The 26,252-nt window shown below is 35.7% G+C and overlaps 1 protein-coding gene across 2 annotated transcripts; it reads left to right on the forward strand.

Annotated features, from left to right (window-relative positions):
• The first annotated feature begins 1,332 nt into the window (after nucleotides 1–1,332).
• Nucleotides 1,333–24,863, forward strand: LOC131078900 (5'-adenylylsulfate reductase-like 3). Of its 2 annotated transcripts, none has more exons than XM_058016727.2 (4): nucleotides 1,333–1,799; nucleotides 23,240–23,427; nucleotides 23,599–23,723; nucleotides 23,831–24,863. In XM_058016727.2, exons 1-4 carry the CDS (start codon nucleotides 1,614–1,616, stop codon nucleotides 24,301–24,303), a joined length of 972 nt encoding a protein of 323 aa, XP_057872710.1. In that variant the 5' UTR covers nucleotides 1,333–1,613; the 3' UTR covers nucleotides 24,304–24,863. The 2 variants fall into 2 exon arrangements, with proteins under 2 accessions (XP_057872710.1, XP_057872711.1); XM_058016728.2 differs by having other exon boundaries at nucleotides 23,611–23,723.
• The last annotated feature ends 1,389 nt before the right edge of the window (nucleotides 24,864–26,252 follow it).

A 26,252-nucleotide genomic window follows, 5' to 3' on the forward strand; every position in this document is an offset into this window, starting at 1 on the left:
GTGGAGGATAAAGGATAGGGACAACTTGATGGGTCAAAGTTCAACTTGATATACAAATGACCATCAAATTTAAGATAAAAAAGTACGAGTATTTGTTACTTTACACACTCTACTCCTTGTTGTCATTGTAGGAGTAGGGGAGAGGGACTAGTAGTTGTATGGGGTCCAATAGTCGTTATAGCAATTGTGCATATAATATCCAGTCTTGCCACATATTTATACTATAAAATGTAAATAAATAATCCACATGTAAATAAAAAAAATGCCAAATGTTGATCAAAATGGACCAATACTTGAACATAAAAGAACCTATAAATGTTATATAAAAAAAACATAAATACATTAATTAACAAGTGAAATAGATCATTTTTTGTTTCAAATAAAACATCATAGCTATCCACTATAAGCATGTCATTTATAAAACAAGATACTCACTTAAACAAGTACTATTATCATAGTGTAAAAATATTATTCTTTTGTGTACAACTATTGGGGTAGCAATGTATATGCATTGGCGTATTTCATATTAGTAATTTGTCTTATCAGAAATATAAAAAGTGAACACAATAAATACCTTGTTTTTCTCCATGAAATGTGAGGGATTGTCCAAAGATTTAAGTGTTCAACAATTGGTCCCTTTGTGTTCATATAAGTTTTATTTTATATCATAATATGTTGTTTTTGTGCTCAACTATTGCTCCTTTGGTGTTGGATATAAAAATTAGAGATAACACACATTTATGATTACTAATTACAAATGATATTTTTTAGTTCAACAACTAGGGATTTTTAGATTAAGTTTTGGTCGAATCTTAAAAAAGTCATTTTTTTGACACTTCACACTAGACGTGTTATTTTGACGACTTGCATGATGACTCACGCCTTCAAACCTTAGTTGTAGATAGTTACGTGTCAATATTACACTTCTAAAAAAAAATGGATGTCTTACGATATTCCATGTGACGGCTACATGTTGACGAAGTTAGTCCTAATGACTACTGGTCTCTCTCCCCTACCACTCTTTGTTACTTTATACACTCCACCCCTTGTTGTCATTGTAGAAAAAATATTATGTTTATTATTATTAAATATTAATATTTTGACATCTTAATGACTATTAAATTTTTATATGTTAATCATTACCAAAAAACCTCTTAGACATTAATTAGATTAATTTATACTTAATACCCAAAAATACCATATTTAATTAGCATAAAAGTTAAAAAAGACATTTGTAGAATCTTATTTTGTACCGCCGTCTTGGAAGCAAGCACATAGAGCAGTATAATCGTAATAATAATAAAAAGGGGAAAACACAATATAAACTAAAAGAAGAAAGAAGAAAGAAGATAAAAGGTGTGAAAAGGCAAGCCATTAATATCACCGTCAGTTACCGTACTCTGCGTAGCGGCGGAGGGTGCAGCGGAGCAAAAGGAAAAGGGCAAAAATCTATCTAATTCAGATTTCAATCAAAGCCCCCTTTTTTTCCCTCACTTCATCTGCCGCTTAACTTTTTTGCCTCGACGGAAAATCAAAGAAATAGTGGTCAGATCTTGACGGGAATTCAGGTCGAGGAGCAAAAAATAAATCAAGGAGGCAGATTATTGCTCGGTATGGCCGGATATGTTTGTCGGTTGATAATATTCGTGCAATTTATATCGTTGGGAATGGCGATGGCAGAGAAGGGGTTGTGTCGAATTCCATCAATTCACGATGCGATTTTCCAGAATTTATGTGCGTCGTCGGATTTGACTTCGGACGGCATCAGCACTGGGTTTCTCCAGTCGAGGGTTGCAGAGGTATGTCGTAGTTGTGACAAATAGCAAAGAAAAAATCGATGGTTTCATAAAAAAAGGAAAGTGTTGCCTTAAATATTAAGTAAACTGTGTTATTTGCCGTCAAAAAGAGAAAGAATTAAGGGTTTTAAACGAAGGCTTCTTGTTTTAAACTAGAAAGAATTAGGGATTTTTTTTTGTTAGAGTGCGGGGTATCTAGAATTAATAAATTCTTGTTGGATAATGTTTTATTGGTCCTAAATATGTTAGATAAGAGGTTTTTTTTTAGTAAAATTAGGTCTCATTTCTCGTAATTAAAAAAGATTTTGAATTTTTTTTTTGAAAATAATTGTCTTGTTTCCATGAACAAGAAATATTTGAATGCCTTCTATTTGATGAGCCAAGAAAGTGTTTAATAAAAAAAGTACTCCTTAATTGTGCCTCAAATTAGAATAATGAGGGTTTGGCTTTGCTAATTATGTTTGCGTCAGGTAAATAACAAAGTATCGAGTGTTCTTTAATTATGTTTTGTTTGCCCTAATTAAAAATAATGGAGTGTGTTTTCGGTGTGCGCCGATTTTCCATTTTTTTTGGTTAACTCAGCTGTTGACTAAAATGTTATCATCAAGGGGCATCTCTTCTTTCAAAGTCACCTAGATTCTTCACCTGGACCTGCAACTGGTCTCATCCATAAAGATTGAGGTTTCTTTTTATAGGTGCAACCTGTTTCATTAAAGTCACCTGCTTTCCCCACCCAGGGCCTGCTATTAGCTTCATGATTCATCTTTAAAGATTGAAGTTTATTTTTGTGGAACCATTGGCTTGGATGTGATGATTGAGGAATATCTGTTTTGTTAAAGTCACCTGGGACTTGTGCCGGTCTTGTTTTCAACAATCGATCATTTTTAAAGGGACAACCTTTGGCTTGCATAGTATGACTAAGGGTTATACCTTCCTTCAAAGTCACCAAGGGATTGCATCTCTAATCCGCTGATGTAGGTTGTATCTCTACTGCTGGATGCAGTATTTTTAACTAAATTGCTGGCTTGGCTTTGGTGGTTGGCTGATTTTTTGGGTCCCAGTTTTGGTATGTCTGGTTTTAGCTATATGCTTTACACAGATTAAATAGAGAAGCTGATAATTAATAATTCATTCTCAATTGCCAAATTTTAAAGATAAATCAAAATGGTTAGTGACCTCCAAGTCAATTAGGGTTAGATAGGGCATTTTCTCCTCAGTTCTTTTTTACAAAGAAGGTGCTTTTTTATGTGTAAGGTGCGAGTTGTTCTTGTTTCTTCCTAGGTGAGTTGCCCACAGTTCTGTCTGGGCCTATGGGTTCATCCTGTTATGTCTGAGTTATACCCAGGGCAAACCCTCAGGCCTGGACAAAATCCATATATTTGCTCAACTTACACAAAATTAAATATAGAACACAGCTGGTAATTGAAATTCAATGTCAATTGTCAAATGCTAAAGTTAAATCAAAATGGCTGGTAGTCACTTTTAGTTAGATAGTTTTTTTTATTTCTATTTCATAAAGAAAGTGACTTTTTAATATTAAGTGGTTGGGTTCTTCTTGGTCCTACCTAGATGGTTTGCCCATGGTTCTGCCTGGGGGTTCACTCTGGGTATGTCTGAGTCATATCAGTGGCAAACCCCCAGGCCTGGGTGGAACCCAGCCTGTACCTAGACCAGGATGTCTATGTGGTTTGAACTGGTCAGTGTACTGTTTGGAAGACGAAGATGAACATGAATAGAAACGGTAGGGATGCATTCATTCTTATAATTATATGTGCTGGAAAAGTGAAAGGGCTTGTTCACAAAGCTGATCTCAAGAGAAAAAGGCTTGTTATTGCCAATCACATTCCATGGTAAAAGGTGGGATAAACACAACCACTCAAGGAAAGGGGAAGATTAGTTTGGAAAATAATTAAAACTATCTTTTATCCTCCTCTGCAGGTTTGCAAAGAGTTGAAAGGCTCGTGATTAGATTGATCACCTTGACGTCAATTGAAAAGTTGCTAAAAATGGGATGTAATGTCCCCACTTTGAAATACAATCTAATGGTAAATATTAATAATAAAATTAAAATTCAAAAGAATAAAAATAAAATTAAAATGAAAAAATAAATAATTAAATATAATTAAAATTTAATTAAGTTAATAAATGATCAAAAGGCATGAAATGATAAGTTGTGACTTCTCCCAAATATGAGGTATAAAAGGGAGAAGAGAACTCATTTGAAGGGGGGGATAACTTGGGAATCAGAAGTGCAGATCTGATTGTGAAAGGTTGTGCCCCTTTCAAAGGGCAGAAATAATGAAGAGTTGCACTCTTTCAAAGGGTGCTAATGTTGAAAGGGTGTGTCTCTTGCCAAAGAGCATATATGATGAAGAGGTGTGACCTCTCCTTCAAATTGAGAGATATAAAGGAAAGGAATCAAAAGCAATTAGTGACATCACCATCGATCAGATCAGATCAGAACTGTTATTAAGTTACAGGCAGTAACATCCTTGTTTGGTGCAGGAGCACGAAGACCACTATTGGCGAATGGTGGTCAAAGGGGTAATCTATAGGTGTTTTCATGTCAGATTGATGTAATAAGGCCATAAGAGGCCATTTATGATGTTTTCAGGCCATTGGGATTCATTTTGGCCAATGATGAAAAAAGTTGTAAATTGTTGTCATGTTGTCAATGCAATGTTGCAAAAGTGTAACTAGGAGGTCTAGTGGTAGAATTTAGGTGCTTTGAGTCATTTGGTGTGTAATAAGGTTGTTATGGACCATTTAGAAGATGTGTAAGGTCATTTAGGGGTTACATTGCAAATATTGCACAAATTGTCAAAAATGTACAAAGTTGTAAAGTTGCAATTAGGGAGATGAAGAGTCATTTTGAGTAAGGAAGTTTATGGGTTGGTTATAGATGTTTGGCAGTTAAAAACTCCTTCAAATACTTGTATTGCATCGACCTATTGGGGGTTGGAAGGATGGAGAGATGAAATGAATGAAAAAACTCATTGGTTTTTGATGCTTTTACTGTATTTTTGCTGTTCTAAGGACCTGTGCGTCCTTGTATGGCTGTGTAATGATGTTTGATCAATTGGGATGAGTGATGTTATGAATCTACTTCGATTCGGTTTTGGTCTCATGCATTTTCATTAAGTATTTTGAGAGTTATGATTGTTTTATTGACTGCAACTTTCCAGATTTCTCTGTAACAATCATGTAGCAGTGTTTTGTATTGTTTTGTGTGGATGGTATGTGATCTGAAACTTATATGGATGGATAGAGGAATGAGTTAGCTTTGTTTTGGCATTGGTTGGAGGTCATTTCATTAAGTATCAAGGGAGATATGAGCAAATTATTGAAAGTGGGTTTGAAATTCCAGCAAACAAGGGTTTTGATGTAAAAATGGTGATAAATTCCCATTCCACTGTGGGAAAATTCTAAATCTTGGTGAAATGTTAGTTTTTCTAGTCCTTTCAATGTTCCCATTGGTTTCAGAGTAGAAACTCAAGTTTGGAGGGAGAAAAAAATGATGCCCTAGGCAGATTATTTTGTGTGTTTGGCCTTGTTGATAGGCTAGAAATGAGGTATTCATAAATTGATGAGTAGGTGATGGTTTCAAACCTTGGAGATGGTTGGATTAGACCATTTGTGCCATGTAGAGAGTGTGTGAGCAGAGTATTGGGTTGAGAGAAGTTATGCCCACTTTGTGACTAGTAGGGCTAATAGACAAGAGGACTAGTTTATAGAGGAAGAGGCATGATTGGGTCTTTGAGCCCTTGTTGTGAAATATGCCATATTGGTATTGAGGTGTCTTCAAGATTGATGATTTTAACCCCCTTGTATTGCATCATTGTTCTTGGTGGTATGCATGGAGATGTGCTTAATGTTCTTATGCAGAATTTAGTAGTATTATTAACTTAGGCTGCAAGATATCTATACTCCTACCCTTAGGAGGAAATTGTCTTGGACACGATATGTCACAATTTTCTCTAAAAAATCCCCCTTATTTGGACCAACTGCAGGAAGAAATGAATGAACTGATTGATGTCAATTATATTAAAATAGTATTATATTTATTCTATAATGGTCATCTTAGTTGTCTTTTTTAGTTCGTTTAGTGTAACTATTGCTTCTTTTATTAGAAGGCGTAGTTAGCTTTTTAGCTTCAGTTAAATGGTTTGTTCTTTTTAGAACAACGTCATGTAATTCTCTATATATACGTTGTATATTCATGAATAAAGTCATTCAATTATTTTTCTTGGTATTAGAGTGGGTCGATGGGATTTTTTAGAGTTTGGTGAATTTTTTAATAAAAAATTGAGCTTCCTACTTGGATATTATTTCTAGAATTTTTTCTAAGAGGATTTTTTTAGGAAAAAAAAATCTGAATTGGGAGCACTTTTGAAATCTTCTTTCTGGGCGTCGAGAGTTCAAACAACATCGTATTTTCGTGTGTTCATGGGTTTGCTAGTTTGTAATCTGCGTGATCACGTGAGACTATTCTCTATTCCTGACCTCCTCATAGCTCCCGTTGTTTTGCGTGACCGTTTTCTTTTTTGTGGTGCCGTTTTTTTTTGCAAGTTTGTGGGCCTCAAGATCAGTTAGAGGGTTTGTTTCGACTCCCGTGTCTGTTCGTTGGCATTATTTTGGCCCTCTCATGGCATTTTGTTTACTTTCCCGCGCAACCTTGCTCTCCTAGCTTGTGTGACGGGTGGGTTGAAATGGATGTGAAAAATGCAGAAAAAATCGGGCCTGTAAAAATTGTGTTTTTTTTTTGGTGCGTGATTTTTCCCTTTTGGGAGCCGTGACTTTGTCTTGGTGTGCAAGTTCAACGTTTTTTGTGCGCAATGAGAAGGTTTTCCATTTGTGGCTAGGGTTTCTGACGACTTTGTGAACTTGTAGTTCATTGATCGACGAGTTTCTTCATTTTTCTGTGTCGTTTTTTACTAGCATGCTTTTTTCAGCAACTGTGTTTGCTGATTTTGTGGGTTACGTGTTCAGCTGTCTTCTGTGTGACTTAAATTATTTTAGGTTTCTAATTTTTATCCCTTTAAAAAAATTAGTGATGGTTTTTATTATTTTGGGTTTTATAATTTTTGCTCCAAAAGAAAATTATCTTGGGTTTTTCATAATTTTTGTCTATAAAAAAATTATGTGGGTTTTATATTTTTTTTCCTTAAAAAATTATTTTGGGTTTTTAGATTGAATGAATTTTATTCATGAATATACAACGTTAAAACATCGAAACTTCCACAAAAAGGATGATTTGTAACCTCAAATTTTCAGGTTTGATGGTTTTTCCCACAAAAATCGTGCTATCTTGTGGTATCTTGCAGTTTGTTTGGGAGTTGCTGGAGCGAACAATGCTTAGTGCTAGTTTGCAAAAGTTTTTGTGGTTTTTGACAAAATTGTGTCTATTGCTCATTGGAGGGTTTGCCGATTTTTCCCCAAAATCGTGGTTTCAAGGTGTGACAGTTCTATAATACATGTGTGACAGTTCTATAATTCGTGTGTGAGCATTACATCAAGTTGGACAATTTCTCGTACTCTTGGTCATCACCATTTTGCAGATCTTGGGAGGGTCTTTGCAGCCGTAGGGTGTTCTGAAGAGAAGGGGCAACCTTCTTTGCATTTGTGATCAAAAGACTTGCAGTGTCTTCTATAGGTTAGTGAGTACGATGACCATTAGGGAGGATATTAAAATAATATTATATTTATTCTATAATGGTCATCTTAGTTGTCTTTTTTAGTTCATTTAGTGTAACTATTGCTTTTATTAGAAGGCATAGTTTGCTTTTTAGCTTTTTAAGCAGTTAAACGGTTTGTTCTTTTTAGAACACCGTCATGTAAATCTCTCTATATACGTTGTATATTCATGAATAAAGTCATTCACTTATTTTTCAAATTATGAGGAACATACTTACTAAGGGATGTTCTCCATGAGACCCCTGTGAGATGCCAAGGGCAGCAATCTTGCATAAAAGATATTAATATCCTATTAACATGTTAACTAATGTCTATGGGTTTACTCATTGATTAGTGTGCCCAAAATGATATATTAACCAATCACCAATTAAGTGCGATTTCACTAAGGGGCCTAGTAGTTATGAAAGGATGGGATACACAAGATATAGAGATGTCTTTTGAGAGGAGGGTTATAACTTTATGAACAAGTAGACATGAGTCTTCACCAATGAAGGAGAAGAAGATACTTATACAACAATTTTATCACTCCAAGGAGGCATTGCATCAGACTTGGTATTTCGTAAACACTCAACAGGTTGATTGAATATTGCAGTTTGGTATGAGTCTCTAGTGCATAACATGGTAAATGTTGTATCAATATACATATATCTCTGCATGCTAATGATTACTATGCACCGCTGTTATAACTGATTATATATTGTATCTGACTAACGATTTATCTGCAGTTTATTTGTTATATGTAGAATGTCCGAATAATATTGGAACCTTCATATGTTTTGAATGTTCTCAGTCATGGTAAGAGAAGAGAGGGATCTCAAATAGGGGGAACGGTGTTGGGGTCACCCCTAAGCACACCACCTCATATATGGCAGGGTCCACATGAAGCCAAAGGGGGGCGAAGGTGTTCGCATGAGGCCAAAGGGGGGCAAAGGTGCTTTGCCTTTGGGCTTAGGAGTGTTAGATTAGGGCACTCTATTGGGGTAAATCCTTATCCTCTCTACCATGGTGATGGATGGAATCATGTGAGTGGGAGAAGGTGGCTTGATGGAGGGGGAATGGTTGCAAAGTTACACCCTATCAAGTTACCCATCCTAGCTTGCTACGATTGGGGTTCCTTTAGTTAGTTAAGTAACCTTGTAATCAATTGGTTTTCCCTTTTAAGGAGATAAAGGTACTCCTCCTCAAACCCTCCCTTATTGGCTGAGAGTTGTAATCTAGGGCAAACTAGGGCATTTTACAAAAGGGGACATTACATGGGATGATAGCTATAAGGTTGATGAGCCAATCTGTTGCTTTATCTCCACTTCTTTGGACATGTAGAAAGCAAGCTTCTTTTGTTTGAGAAACTATAAATAGAGCATGAGCTAGAAGGCTCTACAACCTCCAAATGACAAACTTTTCCATTTTCATACATTCCGCCATGATTATAGAATCCCCTTCAATTAAGACACATTAACTTTTAGGTTCCATTGTGAACTCTAAAACCATGATCAATACTCCCATTTTTGCCACACTGATCAAGTTAGTGCTTGTATCTTTAGATCTAAATCTAATGTTGTCTCCCTCATTATCTATTATAATAGCTTTTGTCCTCAAGATCTCTAGATTGTTTTGGAGGAACCATCAAAGTTCAACTTTGCTCATCCCAAGGGGTGCTTTACCCGTTTTTCTTGCTTGTCCTTCATTTTGACTTTAGGTTTAGTCTAATAAAAAAGGATTCTTAAGTCAAGTTCCTTAGAAAACCAAAATCAATAGGATTTCTTTGTTTGTTTACAAAGATGATTTATCTACAAAAATGCAATTGACCATAAAAATCCTTCCACTCTTGGTCTATAGATACTCTTGTTATTGAGCACTAGTATTTTTTAGTTTCAATTAAATCCTTCAACAAATGATTTTTGGGGCAAGATCCAACGAGTTTTAATTAATCCCTAACATTGAAAGCCTACTCCAAGCTTCCATGCACTTTAAAATAGTAGAACTAAAGGCTCAATGGGAGTTGAAAGTTGAAAGTAATTTCCTCAAACTCTTTGACAAAGTGGATATGTAGAAGCAAGTGATTGATCTCTTGTTCGTTATGGAAACAAAGAGAACATCTATTAGGACTTGCAAAACCCCTTTTGGTTTTATTAAAATGTTTTTTGATGGTTTTCATTGAGGTCCCCACCCATGCCTATATTGAAAGAAGATGATACATTTAATGAAGGACAATTACAAGGAGAGAGCCCTTAACCAAAAGTAGCCACCAAGTTGTATCACCAAAGCATTGAGCACTAGGAACAAGCAAACCATACAAAAAGGGCCCAACAAAGAACAATAAGCTTGTTGGCAAAAATCCTCAAAAAACAATCTATATTGAGGTATGGAAGCAAATATTAAGACAATGGGGTAACTCCACATTTACCAATACTACTATAACACCTAGGAGAAGCCCAAGTTCTAAACATTGTAACAACCCATACACTGCTATCCTTAGTAGGACATGGATTAGCCGATTGAGGGAAGTTGACACCATGGAAGACATCTTGCCTCTTGGCTAAGAAGAATGCCTTCACCAAGTTGTGGGAGATTGCAGTCATTGGTGACTTCAAGGGTGCCATTCTAGTGTGTAATAAGTAGTGTTCCATGAGGATGCGTACTCACCTGCCTCCCCCCCCCCCGAAAAAAAAATACTCACTTTTTGAGGATAGAGACGTTCGTGGGCATGCGACAACATTGTGGGAATGTTGGGGTCCCTGGACACCTAGGCATCTCCCGCGAGCAACAAGCATGAAACATATTTTCATTAAAAAAAATCATTTTTTTTTGTGAAACTATGAATGAGGCAAATGGTCAATGGGCCCCATTAAAGCCTTCCAAACCCTATTTAACACCCTAAAATCCTCATTTTTACTCATAAATTCATTTCAACAGCAAGGTTGAGAGTAGCAAAAGAGTGAATTGAAGTGCTGCAAGTGCAAGAGGGTTGAGGAGGACCAAGAAGAATAGAAAGAAGAGAGAGTTTACACCAAGTTGCAAGGATTTTCCAAGCATAAGGTAGGATTGTATGACTCTTTTTCAATTTTTTTAAATTGGTTTCATGTTTATATTTTAATTTATTTCATAAATTTTTAGACATGGCTGCAAGTATACTTATTGTTCACTGTTCATATTGCCATCTAGATTCAAGACTGAAATTTGGAAAAATAACATATTCATAGACATGGCTGTAGGCAGTAATATTTTTAAAATTTTTTGTTTAAGTTTATTGCTTTACAAATTAGGTTTAGTAGTTTATAAATTTTATGTTTTTTTTTATTTTGACATTTGTCAAATTAGGATGAAACTTTTGTGTATCCTTTGCTTTTGCACTTCATGCGACCTGAAGTAAGAAAACAAAAGTGAAATCCTTGGTTGACAAAGATTAAGAACAAAGAGTTTTATTTGTGTATCCTTTACTTCTACAATTTGTGCAACCTGAAGTACGAAAAACAGAAACAAAATCTTTATGTCTTAATTCTTTGCATTATGCTACATACAGTCTGAATTTTAATATTAAAATTATAAATTTTATATTGTTTATTGTTTATTGTAGTGTTACAATGAGTTCTCATGGGATGAGTGAGGATGAGGTTGAGGTTTATAGTGCAAGTATTGAATTAAATTATGCAATTGAGGCTAAGGTTGAAGGGGATGACTGTGACGGTGAAGCCCAAACCACCAGTTCCATGGCAAGTGTATGTGCAAGTATGAATTGCTACTCCACTTTACTAGTAGATATTTCTAAGGGTCCCTTTGTTCGTTAGTCTCCTTTGAAACAATTTGCAACAAGATTATCAAGCAAGTTTGGGACATCTAGGGGTGCAACATTGTGGAAGTGACACTTTTGTGGCCCTGAATTTTATGGCAGCATTACTAGAGTTAATGTCCATCTCCTTCATATTTGAGGAAAAGGTGTGGAAGCGTGTAAGTTTTTGGGGAGATTCGCAACCCTGAAATGTAGAGCTGAGATATATAAGCTGTGCGGTGACAGTGAAGACAATGTAGTTGCACCTATATTTGCTTCTTTGTCTCATAGGTTGATGGGTCATCCAAACTTGCCACATGGTTCTACTACTTTGTAGAGGCAAGTTGCACATATGCTAGGTCCCTTTTCAAGGGCCCATGTAGTAGAGGCTAAGGGGAAACACAATTTGAGAAGTGATGTTCCTAACCAAATAGCTGAATTATATGATATACAAGCGAAGCATGATGTAGATGATGCCATTGGCAAATTTTCCTTTGCTAATGGCATTCCATTCCATGTGGCTTGATCTTCTAATTATAAGGAAGTAGTGGCAATGTTAGCAATATGCTAGGACCATTATATGTGTCACTAGGGGAGACAAAAACGGAGGTGCACAATCTTGGATGGAACATTTTAAGATAAACGCATTAATAGTGAAAATGAAGGAATGTTGGATGGCAAGTGGGGATGCATTATAGTCATGGATGGGTGGACAAACATTTGGCATCATTCACTTATCAATATCATGGTTACATGTTTAGAGGACCCATAGTTTCTTAAGGTAGTTGACTGTTTAGGGCATCACATAGATGTCGAGTTTTAGTTTTAGATTCTCAAGGATGCTACGGCGAGGTTGGGCCACAAAATGTGGTCAAAGTAGTGACAAACACAAGCCATGTGTGCAAAGCTGTAGGCAAATTAATCGAGCAACTTATAGACATATTTGTTGAACTCCTTGTTGTGTGCATGCCATGAATAATGCACTCACGGACGTGGAAAAGTTTGATTGGATCAAAGTATTGGTCAATGATGCTAGAGATGTGTAGATGGTTATCTGCAACCACCACACTTCACATGCACTCTTTAGGACCTTCAAATTAATGTGTGAAAAGCTGTAGGTAAATTAATGGAGACAACTTATAGACATATTTGGTGGACTCCTTGTTGTGTTTATGCCATGAATAATGCACTCACAGATATGGAAAAGATTGATTGGATCAAAGTAGTGGTAAATGATGCTAGAGATGTGTACATGTTTATCTGCAACCACCACACTTCACATGCGCTCTTCAGGACCTTCTCTATGAAGGAATTACTAAAACTTGTCAAGACTAGATATGCATCCTATTTTATTCTCTTGGACAGAATGCTTGAGTTACAATAGGCATTGCAATTAATGGTTATGACAACAAAATGGAATTAGTGGCCCGAGTCTAAGATAGTGTAGGGGATGAGGGTGAAGGATGTAGTGGAGAGTGATGTTTTTTGGGGCGATGCTAAATATATAGTCTCCATCATTACTCTAATTTTCGAAGTCATTAGTATGGGGATGCCAATGCACCTAGCCTATTGATACTATGCTACCAAATGAGGGTTGTTGTGTGAGAGGACCCCACATTAGCATTCTACAACACATTCAGTCAATCATTTATTGTGGATGGGAGAAGCTTAACACTATCTTGCACATGGTTGCTAGTGCATTGAACCCCAAGTGGTACAAATAAAGGCCTAGTAGAGTTACACCATTCAGGATGCTGAGGTGAAGGCAGGGTTCTTTAGGGTCATCCAAAAGATGTATGATCTTCTAGAGGCCAACATCATTCGTACTGGGTGAATAAAATTTGCCACTCTTAGGGATTCCTTTGAGGCAACCAAGATGGATATGGCAACTATGGCACAAGTTGACCCAATTTTGTGGTGGAATTGCCATGGATCAATTTCTTTGACTACCACTCTAGCCATTCGATTGCTATCTTAGGTTTTTAGTTCTACTGCTATTGAGAGGAACTGTTCTACTTATAGCTTCATCCACTCCCTTAAGAGGAACAAACTTACCTTTGGGAGAGCAAAAAAGTTTGTGGTTGGGTATAGTGCTTTGCATCTCATTGACCGCAAGACACTTTTGTACAAAGAGAGTCTAGCAGCATGGTGTGATGTAGAGGTAGAGAAGCTTATATAGATTGATGAGGATGCTATAGTTACATGGGCAAGGTTGGTTGGTATTAGTTTGGTGGAGCCCACTTCTAGCAGATCTAGTGTTGAAGAGTTTGGCGATGATTAGAGGTCCCACTTGACTCCATTTTGTTATTGTACATCATTATGAAATCTTGAATATAATATAAACTTCAAATTCGACATTTTCATTGTTCAAACTTCAATGTTAACTTGTTAATACCCACTTTAAAGTTCAGTAGTATTTAAGTTTTAGTATTTTACTAATTTGCCAAAGTTTCATTTGTAATCCTTATACATCTTTTTATAAATATTTTTTCAAATACCATATGTATATTAGTGCTACTCCCCCACAATCACTCTAGTGATGTCCCCAAATTTAGGCCCTTGGTACCCCTCATCCTTGATACCCATCACCGCATCCTCGCATCCTCCTATGAGGAAACTTTGTGGAACTATGGTAATAAGCTACTTTTCAACAAGTCTATGCATCTCTACTTAGAAGTTCTACAAATATTGAAGCTAGCAGTTCACTACAATAGGTCATTGTTGAAAACCTTGAATTCACCATAAGAAATGGTTTTTAGATGAGCCACAAATTTTTCTTATATGGACATTTTGCTATGTTGCTTCCTTAAGTTGTTGACACCTTCATCAAACATGCTCTTCCAGCCACAACAAACTTGAGTAGGTGAACTTGAAGTTAGATTTTAGATTCTCGTCTTAAATGGTTCCATGGTAGAGAGGGCCATGAGGAAACATCTTCCTACCATAATCAATGAAGAATGGACCACAATGCAAACAAAAATAGGTACTACCCATCACAGCCAAAAAACTTAATTAAACCAAGCTCAAACAGAGAGTAAACCAAACATCATTACATAGCTATTAAAGCTAAGGCAAGGCGAGGCAAGAAGATATTGTTCCACCATTAGATTCTTATTGCTAGTCGCATGTGCTATGTTCAAATCTTCAACATTGTTGTCTATTCTACTTGGTTATTGTTTTTGGCCCTAGGAAGAAAGATCCACATGTTACAAAATTCTCTAAATCATCTTTGATAATCCCAATGCCCACTTTGCTTGGATTGCCCCTTGCAACTCCGTTAAAGTTGAGCTTCAAGAAACCATTAGGGGTGGCCTATCTAGCGTTTTTTATGATGATTCCATTTATATCTTAACCCCTTTCGTTTAATTGCTGCCAAATCAGAATTTTATTTTGAGCAACCAAGTAGAGGAAAACTTTGGGCTCAAGCCAAGGTTTTGAATGACAAGTCTTTGTCTAGGATCTTAAGGTGGGGGCTTCCTTAATAGTCTTTAAGAATTTGAGGTAACCTCCTTTCACTATTTCAGCCCCATTCCCTTTCCTATCCCAAGCCAGAAGATATCCTTCCTTTCATCCTCTTGTTCTTAAACATTATAGCAAAGTGTTGAGGTCTAATAATTGTTTACCTTGAGCCCCCAATGGTTGAGGTATTAATCTGTAAGGCCTTATAGATACTAACCTAGCAAAGTGGGCAGAATTGGAGCCAAATCAATCGAAGCACAATTTCATGCCAACTTCACTTTTGTGCACCGACTCAACATTATCACATCTTATGACACAATATTTTCTTCTGTTCGTACTTTGCCTTAAGATCCATCACACATGAAGACTTCTGGTAGAATGGTTTCACATAAATTTGCACAAGCACCAATCACAACTAGCTCAATCCAACTTAGCACAAGACAACTTTGTTCACATTCTTTAGTCATGTGTGTAACTTCATGATCACATTCCATTTTAGGAGTGTGCACATTATCTTTGACAACAAACTTCACCACCTCCTTGCTGACATCTCTTTGTTGTGTGCCACCTGCATGTGGGCACACATGCATTTGCACCAATATGATTATTTGACTCCATATGGGTACGGCACATGGCTGTGTCTGCTCCATATGATTGTGGCAGCCAATTGGCACCATATAGATTTGACATTTGGCACAACCTTGGGCACATGGGAAGCACAACATATTCCAGTGACACTTGTTACGCCGAAGGCGTTTCCTTATTTGAGATGAAAGAGCTGATTTTACAATTTGACGGTCCATATCATAGCAGAGGCCTGCAAGACGATCACAGTATTTTGGATCGTTAGATATTGCACTTTTTTTTACCGTCACTTGCTGCATTAAAACCTATTTTGAAATGACTTGCAACTTGCTGTGAGTGGTCGGTACTATCCTGCCATCTTTTCCACCAACCTGTCTTCCCAGGCACGTTTCCCTGAAATACTTCACATGTCTGAATGCTGACTATAGTCGTAGGGTCTTTTTCCACTGGTTTCTTTTGGACTTTGTTGTCTACTCACATTTTTTGAGCATAGACAACGAAGCCAAACACGTTTTCAAGCATATCATGAACAGCTGGTGGTAGACGTGCATATAATTTTAATGCCTGGCAACATTTATAGTGTCGTTACTATTACCAATAACCATAGAGTCTACACATTTGCAATTTAATAACATACTAGTGGAAGGTTAATAATATTGTTAGTATTTATCATGTTAAAAAAAGTCAAATCCAAAGTTGATTCCACCTCTTTACAAAATACTAATATACACGTTGAATAGTTTTTAATTATTTTTATTACAATGTTTAGTTAAGTTTTATTTATGATTTGATTTTTATATAATTTTATTTTTCATTTATTATCAACTTTAATAATTAGTTTTACTTTTTATTTATCAATGTAATAAATTTATTATTTATAATTATTGTTTAAATTATTTTTTTTAATATTTGGATTTTGATATATGTTAATTTTATAATTTAGATTTAAATTTTAAATTTATTCTAATTAATTATTTATTAATTTAATAAAATAAATCTTTATTATTATAATGTTTACTAATTATTATTTTTGTTAATATTAGTAAATTTTGAATTTAGATTTAAGTTTGGAATTTAATTTAATAATTTGTGTTCTTTTTATGAAATTACAAATAATAATTAAATGTTATTAGAATAAATTTAATCATTTTCCTATTCTCTTCTTTTTTCTTTGTCTATTCTACTTTGGAAGCAGATATACTTTACATCACATTATCTATCCATTGTTTTGGATGTCTATTTGACAACATTTTATATTGAAATAAGACCTTTCCACACGATTACAATGAAATTCAGGTGGAACTTCCAGTTAATTCTTGCAAGCCAATCTCAATTGAACTATCATGTGTTCCACCTAGATAAGGAGTGGATTTTGAATTTCATTTAGATATTTCATGTCAAGCACTGAAATAAATGGCCTTATCTGTACACCATCTTTTTCAACATTGATCAAATATGCTTACTTGTATTCTCATATTAATGAAATAATATTTCCTCTATCTTTCTCTTACTCATTTCATATCTCTTGTTTTCTAACTTTATCTATTTATTTCTCAAGCTCTTTATCTCCTTCTTGCTCCTCTATATCTCTTTCTATTTATATCTCTACCTCTAACTCCCTATCTCTATCTATTTCTCTTCCTATCCCTCTCTATGGCCCTAATCTATATCTCCCTTTATCGATATCACTCCCTCTATATTTATTGACATCTCTCTCTCTCTCTCTCTCTCTCTCTCTCTCTCTCTCTCTCTCTCTCTCTCTCTATGACACACACATAATCTCCCCTTATTTTTCTCTCCCTCGCCCCATATCTATTTTTACGCCGAAGGCGTCTCCTTATATGAGATGGACAGCCTGATTGAAACAATCAACGGTGTTAAACTTCTTACATACAAGCAAGACGATGCAATGCATTACAGCCATTCATCGATTTTCACCATTTTGTTTTACGAGAGTCAGTGCTTTCCATCATTGGATTTTGTTGGTCAGTATTCTGTGTCACTTATCTTCTTCTTCGAGATGCGATAGCAAGTGGGCCACAGTTTTTTCATTGTATGCTTTCTTCTCCGGACCCTTTGCGTGATAACACTGATTTTCTACAATGGCAGCAGCCACTTCATCGTACTATTGTCGCAATCACATTTAATACCATAATCTTTACTATTGAAGATGTTTTAAATTCATTTTAATTTTAAGTAAGAAAGATGTCAATTTGTTTGTTTTGTAATTTAGTACTTTTTATATATTTGTTCTTAATCTTGTATTTTACTATTTTTTGATGTTTTTTTTTCAATAATTTTAAATTGTATTGATTTTTTAAATAATTTATTCATGAACATTTTAATTTTAATTTTATATGATATGGCAATTTTATATTTTTTAATATGTTTGTATTAATTTTACAATATTTTAAAAATTACTTCACGACATTAAAAGAAGATTATTTTAAAATTCCTTTACGAATCTGACTTTTAGAAACTTATATAGCTATTTTAATACTTATATCATTAGCTATGAATCTGAATCATAATATATTTATTGTTGTAATACTACTGTCATTATTGTCACTGATGTCATGATGGATGTTATATTACTCAATATTAGTTAATCTTATAAAAATTTCTTTATTTCTCTCTGTTTGTATGATATACATATACTACCATCCCCTGCCATCCCAAGAAAATGACCTTTGGACTATCATATCTTAAATGCATCCCTCATTGTTCTTGTCCTTGTCCCCATTCGTGAACCACTGTAGAACATAGCATTTAGCCCTTTCAAAGTTATACAATTGGTCTTATTATTATTCCATATAACAAGTGACGTCCATTTCGTTCCATTTGCTGGTGCACACATCATTAATTATCCTCATTACATGCACTTTTCATACTTTTTTTTTTATCTTGCTTAGTTCTTGCCTAACAATATTTTGCCGACACATATACAAACCATACAAAATATATTAGCTCTAACGAAGGAACTAATAATTATACACTCTTACATGACCAAATTAAATTGAACATGAAAGGAAATTGAAAGAAAACAATAGAATAATTAAAGGCTCAACAATTTTAATCTTGGAGAACTAGAATTTTTGGAAACAAACTCTAGCAAAAGTGAGGCAAATGGCCACCCTTTTTTACTATCTCCAATGAAAAATATAATCTTAGAAACTTATGCACACAACCAGCCTGAAACAACAATTGTTTAGTCCCTAATATCACTTATCCTGAAATTCACTTCAAACACCCTAAAATGAATTTATGCAATTGACCTCATGTACTACACAAATTTATCCAAAAAATACCAATTTTTTTCTTAATTGACCTTATATACTGGTTTGGCGTACCCATTGCACACCAAGGTGCAATTGCTAGTTAGCATATTGTGGAAGACTTAACTCATAGCCTATTGTATAAATACAATTTGCTGTACATTTGATATGCTTGTCTTCTTACTAGTCAAACTAGTTGACTTGGTGTGGTTGTACTCTAGGATTTCTTTGGCAAATTAGATGGACACGTCTCCGGAGCTGTTTAATTACAATAGCTTTTTCTCAAGCCAGATTCTTTGTAATTATGTATTATACGTGTATGATGAATAGATGACAATATTCTACACACCTTTGACATGTCTTTGCTTCATCTTGGTCATGGCACTATAAGAGTGCTTGTGCATCTCAAGGCTTACCATGGAAAACACACATCTTCATTGGCATAGCCTCCTAGCTTTTCCTATATGCAAAGTTGTCCACTGTTTCCCAATGCGAATCAGATTACACACATCTTTCCAAAAATCAGTTGATTTTCTAATTTTGACTATCTAGAATACCTATTATTTGGTATAAAGCTCTAATGCCATCCATGCTGTCCAAAATAGCTGGACTATTGAGATTCTTTAAGGAGAGAGAAACGAAGTTACCTTCTTTCGAGATATTTGCCCTTTAGAATATTCAATTCAAGCCTCTGAGATTGCCTAAATGAATATCTAAATTAGTTTAGCCACAAAATCCTTATTAAAGATAACTTTTTTTTGATATGCCCTCCCCCATATCCAATAGGCTTGCAAACCTATGTCATGCAATCGAAGAAGTTTCTGTGTACCCATCGTTCTTTGCCAAAGTAAGTTCTGCATGGTTCAAGGTAGTGGAAATTCCTTTAGGATCTAGAAGTAAAGAAAACCAATATATTGGGATGGTTTGAAGAACCAATTTGAGAAGGGTGATTCCAAAGGCCAAAGATAAGAATTTACCCTTCCATCCATCTAACTTAGATTTGAGGTTTTGAAGGATAGGTACCAAAGTTCCTTCTTGTTCTTTTTAGCAAATAGAGGGAATCCTAAATAGTTAGTAGGGAGTTCAGATCTCTTAAAAGAGAGGATCCTACTAAAAAAGATTTACTCCTCCTTTACGTCATTTAAGGAAAACCTTGGACTTAGCTTGGTTCACCCTTTGACTATAGGCCATCTCATAGTCCCTAATCAAGTCTCTGGATTCTAACATCTCCCCAAGAAGGCAGGGAAGCTATTTGTGAGTGAAAGGATGCACTTTAGGAGATGATTGAAACCCACTAAATTTCATATTTTCACTCAGGTACTTGAGTTATCTTCCTAGAGCCTCCACCATCATAATGAAGAGGTAAGGGGAGAGCAGATTCTCCCATCTTAGGCCTCCAGAGCTCTTAAAGAAATCTTTTGCCAAACCATTTATGGTGTTTGAGAACCTGGAGTTGCTTAGCAATTGCTTAACCATTCTCGACATTCCTTGTTAAGAACAAAATTTTCCAATACGTTGTCAAGGCCGGCCCACCTAACTCTGTCACAGGCTTTGGAGATTTTTAGTTTAATAAGCGTTCCTTTTCTTTTACTGACTGCTAGAGAATGAATCACTTCATGGGTGGCTATGCTTCCACTTGAGATTTGTTTCCCTTGTAAGAATCAACCTTTGCGAGCAGAGATACTGAGAAGAACCTATTTCAACCTATTAGATTGTCTTGCAAAAACAGACAGTTCTGAAATCTTTTGGCTTGATTTCTGCCAATTACTTTGGAATTAGGACCAGGAAGATGGAGTTTGGCCCTGTGAGCATAGATTTGGATGCTTTAGATCATAGCTCCGTACCAATCAGGTCCTAGAAATGCTGATAGAAAAAAGCTGGTAAATAATCCTGGATAGGGGCCTAATCCCCTTTCATCCCAAAAACGGCTTTTTAAACTTACTCCAAAGTGATATTAGTGAAAAGGGCATTATTGTCAAACATTTAGTAGTTTGGGGATGCTCAGCATGAAGACATCATGTTTTTTATCCCTGAAATTATAAAACAAGCTTCCAGTACTTCAAGAGGGTTTCCATGATCACATTGGGTTGCTCTAAGAAGTCACCTACTGCATGTTCCAACTTGGCAATGGTACTGCGTGACCTCTCATTTTACAATATAGGAAGAATTTTGTGTTTCTACCCCCCTATTTGAGTCATTTTGCTTCCAGAGATTCTCTTCCTTATGGTGAAGTTCCTCAAGTTGAGAAGTCAAATTTTACTCGCGAGTTTTCAGATTATCCATAAGACCTTGCTTCATTACAGCCATTTGGCTTTCCACCATTTTTTTTGTCCAAGTCGCTTTTCTGGAGGAAAAAATGTTGTTCCATTCCTTATGCATACTATAAAGATTTTCAAGCTTTTGAGCAAACATGGACATTTTAGTGCCATACCTTTGAGAGTTGGAACTCCAGCATTTTGAAACAAAGCCGTCAAGCTATGGATGTTTTTGCCACATCCTTCTCAAATATGAAGGGAATTCTTCTTGGAAAACGATTCTCTTCAATGCTTATCAGGATAGGCCAGTGATCTGAGCCCTATTCTGTCATCACTTCTCAACTGAAGACCAAGTTCCTGTACATCTGCTGAGTGGATGGTAGTACTCTATCTGGCCTCTCTAAGATCTTAGCAGCTCCACTCCTTATGTTAGGCTAGCTGAAAGACCTTTTCCTGGCTCAAACATTTAACATGGAGGAATCAAAACTAGAACCTTACTGAGAATTGGATGATTCCCGTCAATTTTTCAGAGTGATTGATCCTTGTATTAAAATCACCTATCATAATCCATTTCAAGTTCTCGTAAGAACTGATCACTTGAAGAATTTGGGACCGAACACTACTTTTCCTGATTACTTGCAGACAATAAATATTTTTTAAGTCCAAAATCTTTAACAGGGTTATTGCAATGGATCTGGAAAACCTGCCAATGGTCTGTGGATTAAATCTCTTTGAGTAAGAGATCAGAAAGATTCCAGAGAGTGCCAAGTCCACCTGAAGTGGCATTTGCTTTGGTAAAGGCATCTTGTTCCACCAATTGGGTTTCTTGCAAAAGTAGAATGTCTGGTTTGTATTTTCCCAAATGCCATCTGGGAAGTCTTCTCTTGGTTGGGTCATTGAGGGCTAATGTTCCAAGTGAAAACCCTCATTGAAAGGTTTTAGATTTCTTGGGGCCTACCAAGATGCCCTTCAGTTGTGATTAACTTTTTGCTGCCATTGTCTGCCATCATTGTCATGTTTGGATGGTCTACCAGCCTTAGAAATTCTGAAGTCACTGAAGTCTCCTTTTCTCATATAGCCTTAGAAATTCTGAAGTCTCTTTTTTTCATATCACTCTTTTTGCATTTTGTTGGGGGATATCTCTACTGCTTTGGTCTGAGCTTGTATCTACCCTTATCTATTTGTTTCGTGTACATGAGCCTCCTTTATCTGGGTACAAGTTCTTGTCCCTTTTTGTGTGAGACATTTCTTCTCTTCTTTTTTCCCTATCTGAGGAGTAGGGAGGTTCTTCTTATAGTTTCTCCAGTTCTCCTAAGCCATATCCCCTAAGAAAATAATTATTGCCAATTGTTTTGCGTCTTTCTTTAAATTGGGTTTCTAGGATAGATTCCTCCTCTGGATCCATGTTCTTTGATTTCCTTATGCCCTTTGTTGCCTCCTTGTTTCCTGTTGTCCCTTTTTTGCTATTCTTGTTCCTTATGCCATTCCACCTTCTTGGCTTTGTATTTCCGACTTTGTCTTCTTTGGCTTCTATATCTGATTTCTTTTGGATGTCCTCATTTGTCATGAAGAGCATTTGCTGATAAGATGACCATATTCATTACAAGGCCTACATCTAAATGGGAAATTCTGGCAATCAAGGCTTTGATCCCATTTCACTTCCCTTGCTCCTAAAATGACTTATTTTGGTAGAAAGGTCTAGCTCAACACAGATCCAAGTGTAAATGAATAACCCTTTCCCCTGGTAGGGCCTTGAGGTATTGATCCCTTTTCCCAAGGAGTTGGCATCTGCATCAAATATATTATATGTATTTAGACTTGAATTGTTGGGGCAGGCCATAATTTTTTTGTTCTAAATTAGTACTATTTAACATATTTCTGGCTCTGCCTATTAAAGTTCTATTCATTCTTTTGGCTACCAGATTCTATTGCGGTGTATAAGATGTAGTTTCATGTTTTACAATTTTATTATGTTCATAGAATACTTTAAATTCCTTAGAACAATACTCTTTTCTATTGTTGACCTTAAGACCTTTTTTTTGGGTCTGTTTTGCTGATTGTTCCTTGTAATTAAGATTGTAACCTCTTTCTCTCTTTTAATATGCTAGTCGTGAGTCATGTTAGCTATATTCACTTGAAAAGTTGTTCTAAGAGGATCATGTGAAGTAATTTTTTTGAATCAAGGACAACCCTTAATTAATATTTTATCGACTGTGACAAGCCTTTTTGTAGCCATGATTTTAAGTTATATATCAAATTATCAATTTATTAGAGTATGAATGATTTGGAGAGCATCAATGACAATATATAATTGGATGTTTATTTTCATTTCAAGAAACCATTTTTAGGGCTCTCTAGATACAGAAATATGGTTGATAATTAATGGTTTTCTCATTTGTTTATATGAAGCTGGATGAAGTTTCCCTGGAGAGGGCATTAAATATTCTACACAAAAGTGGCAGCTCCTACATGGCAGTGCTATTTTATGCATCATGGTGTCCATTTTCAAAGCTTTGTCAACCTGTTTTTAATACTTTGTCATCGATGTTTCCAACAATTCATCATGTAGCTATTGAAGAGTCTGCTATTAGGCCCAGGTAGGATTAAAAACTTTATATCATTCATCTTGCCTTTAGTTGCATAATCTCGACTCTTTGAAGGAATAGAAGTTTTTTGCTCCAATCACGTTTGCTTTTTAGTGTTGTGGACCATGTGCCTGTCTTCATTTGAGATTACAGTTGTAATCTTATGCCACCTAACATTCGCAGTGTTCTTTCAAGATATGGAGTTCACAGTTTCCCTAGCATCGTCCTCCAAAACCAGACAATGAGGGTGCGTTATACTGGATCCAGAAAGCTAGAGTCATTTGTTGCTTTCTACAAAAATATTACAGGTATGTTTGTACCAAGTAATTCTGCAAGCTGCTAATTCTTTCAGAGTTATGTTGACCTTGTCTTGCAATTCTTCCTTTTAAACCAGCGATTTCTTATCATGGTGCAGGTATTGAACCCGTTTCTCCCTACCTTTTGACACTGGTAGATGGAAGCAGTTTGAGAGGTTTGGATATGGTCAAGGATATTGAGAATGAGAAACACTGTCCATATTCATGGGCAAAATCTCCAGAGAAATTGCTTCAGGAGGATAATTATTTGACATTGGCTATCCTGTTTCTGGTTTCAAGAATGCTATATTTTCTATTCCCAAAGGTGTTATTATGGCTCAAGCGGATATGGAATAAACATGTTTTTCCTGCAGATGTGGCCAGCACGAGAGAATACTCACCAAGTTACATGGAACGGATTTTATACATCTTTAATAGAAATAGAATTATGAGTAGTCTGAAATTTTATAAGACAGGTAACTTCCAAGGAGGTGCTATGAATGCAAGAGCATGGGCTTCGAAGTCTCTAGCTTCCGTTTCACTTGGTGAAGGCAGTTCTAGTAAAGCTGGTTCCAATGGAGAAGGTCGTTAGGAATATTCAAAATGAAGAGTTTGCTTGAGCACTTACAGTTTGTAACTTCGGGGGCTGCAAGCTCTAATCAAAGGTCTGAAAGAAATGTCTACAGCAGATTTTAATGGTGCAAAAGGTCATTTCCTCTTTTGTATATCGGGGTGGCATTGATCACTTGAATTTGTGTAAATTGTCTGCCTATCCTAGTTTAGGACTGCACAAAGTTGAAGCAGGATGATGAAAGGCTTCAATTTCTTTTTAAATTGAGCGCAAGGAAAAATCTAAATTGTAGGAATAGCCTTTTTTTTTCTCAAAGTGAGCCCTTGTGCGGTTCATTGTGCATCATCATCCTGCATAGCATTCTTTCCCGTGCTTTTCAAGGTCTACAATTAGATACGTTATTATTTTATTTTATATTTGGAAAATTATGTTTGTGTTGTCAGGGTTAGGTATTCCAAACCCTCAATGGTGTAGTAGGCATATCTGTATATGCACTTTTAATTGTATTCTAACTCCTCATCATATTTCAGGCATAATTGTATATTCACTTTCTCTTGTTAGAAGCAAGAATTTGTTTGATAGGGATCGTTCAGTATTTCATCCTATATCAAGCCGTGGATGCTCCCTTTTGTACATTGTATCATACATCTGCATGCAATGGACTCTGATATGGCCTAGGGATAATCAGTGCTATATTTCTTTGAAGCAGAAACTTGTGGCTTCGGCATTTCCTCTGATATTAGCCATGGATATCACCTTTTTTACCGTGTGCTTGCAATGGATTCTGAGATGGCCTTGGTATGATTAGTGCTATATTTTACTTATCACGTGCTCCTTTGCATCATTGTGCATTCAATTTTTTTGTGATGTACTTATTTTATTCAACATAGCGCTATACTAGATTTTAGCTTTTAATCTTTTTCCATTTATGGCTCCATTTCTCTGATTTTGAAGTCATTTGTGTTTGTGATTGCATGCGGAAACCAAAAAGGGTCATATCAACGGATTTCAATCTGAATGAATATGAGACAGGTTTAGGTTTTCTTCATGTGGACAAGGTAGGTTAAATGTAAATGGAAAAACAATGTAAAGGTATTAGGTAGTTTGATTATCTTAATGGGTACAAGATGGGTTAAATGCAAATCTAAACAATGTTAAGGTATTGAGTAGGTTTGGTTATCTTAATGGGCACAAGATTGGTTAAATGCAAAGCTAAACAATGTTAAGGTATTAGGTAGGTCTGGTTATAAATAAATAGCACAAGATAGGTTAAAAGCAAATCTAAATAAATGGCACAAGATAGGTTAAAAGCAAATCTAAATAAATGGCACAAGATAGGTTAATGTGATGTAAGTTTTTCAACAATGTTAAATCTCAATGGTATGTTATATGATTTCTCAATAATCAATAGTAATACACATGCACAAATGTTAGTGTCGTTGATGTCCAATTTAATAACTACAATTAAAGAATAACTAGTATGCTATAAAAAATACTAATAGGCAGACCCATGATAGCTGCCTTCAATATTAATTGGAGGATAGAGCAGGCTGCATATGATCAGAATAGCTTATACGATCGCCCTACTAAATTTTAATTCAGTCGGTCATATAGTCTACAGTCTTCCCCATTGCAAATGTTAACGAGGCACGATTTCACACTGTATGTGTCCTGCTGACGTGTCATTAGTTGCAAGGTTTGATAGTGTATCATTGTAATATATAAAATATTTGATTAATATTTGTTTGAAAACCTACAATTTTGTCTTATCTGGTTTTGAGACGTTATAGGTGTCATGTAAAGTTTCGTTGGCACCAAGGGATTCATGATTTAGAGTCCTTGCATTCAAATTTAGTTACTGCCTTGCGTCTGTACTATTGCAATTACACGAGACAAAATGTTGTTACAATATTAAATGTTTTTACATGTTATGATATCTTAAGAACTTTATTAAACTAAATACATTTGTT

The sequence above is a fragment of the Cryptomeria japonica genome, chromosome 2, assembly GCF_030272615.1.
Source record: "Cryptomeria japonica chromosome 2, Sugi_1.0, whole genome shotgun sequence".
In the NCBI taxonomy this organism is placed as follows: Eukaryota; Viridiplantae; Streptophyta; class Pinopsida; order Cupressales; family Cupressaceae; genus Cryptomeria; species Cryptomeria japonica.

Excerpts from the sequence above, each read along its gene's own strand:
- LOC131078900 (XM_058016727.2), top strand. The coding sequence starts at position 1,614 with ATGGCCGGATATGTTTGTCGGTTGATAATATTCGTGCAATTTATATCG. Across the intron at positions 23,428-23,598 it reads GAGTCTGCTATTAGGCCCAG|TGTTCTTTCAAGATATGGAG; the intron begins GTAGGATTAAAA and ends TAACATTCGCAG. Across the intron at positions 23,724-23,830 it reads TTTCTACAAAAATATTACAG|GTATTGAACCCGTTTCTCCC; the intron begins GTATGTTTGTAC and ends ATCATGGTGCAG.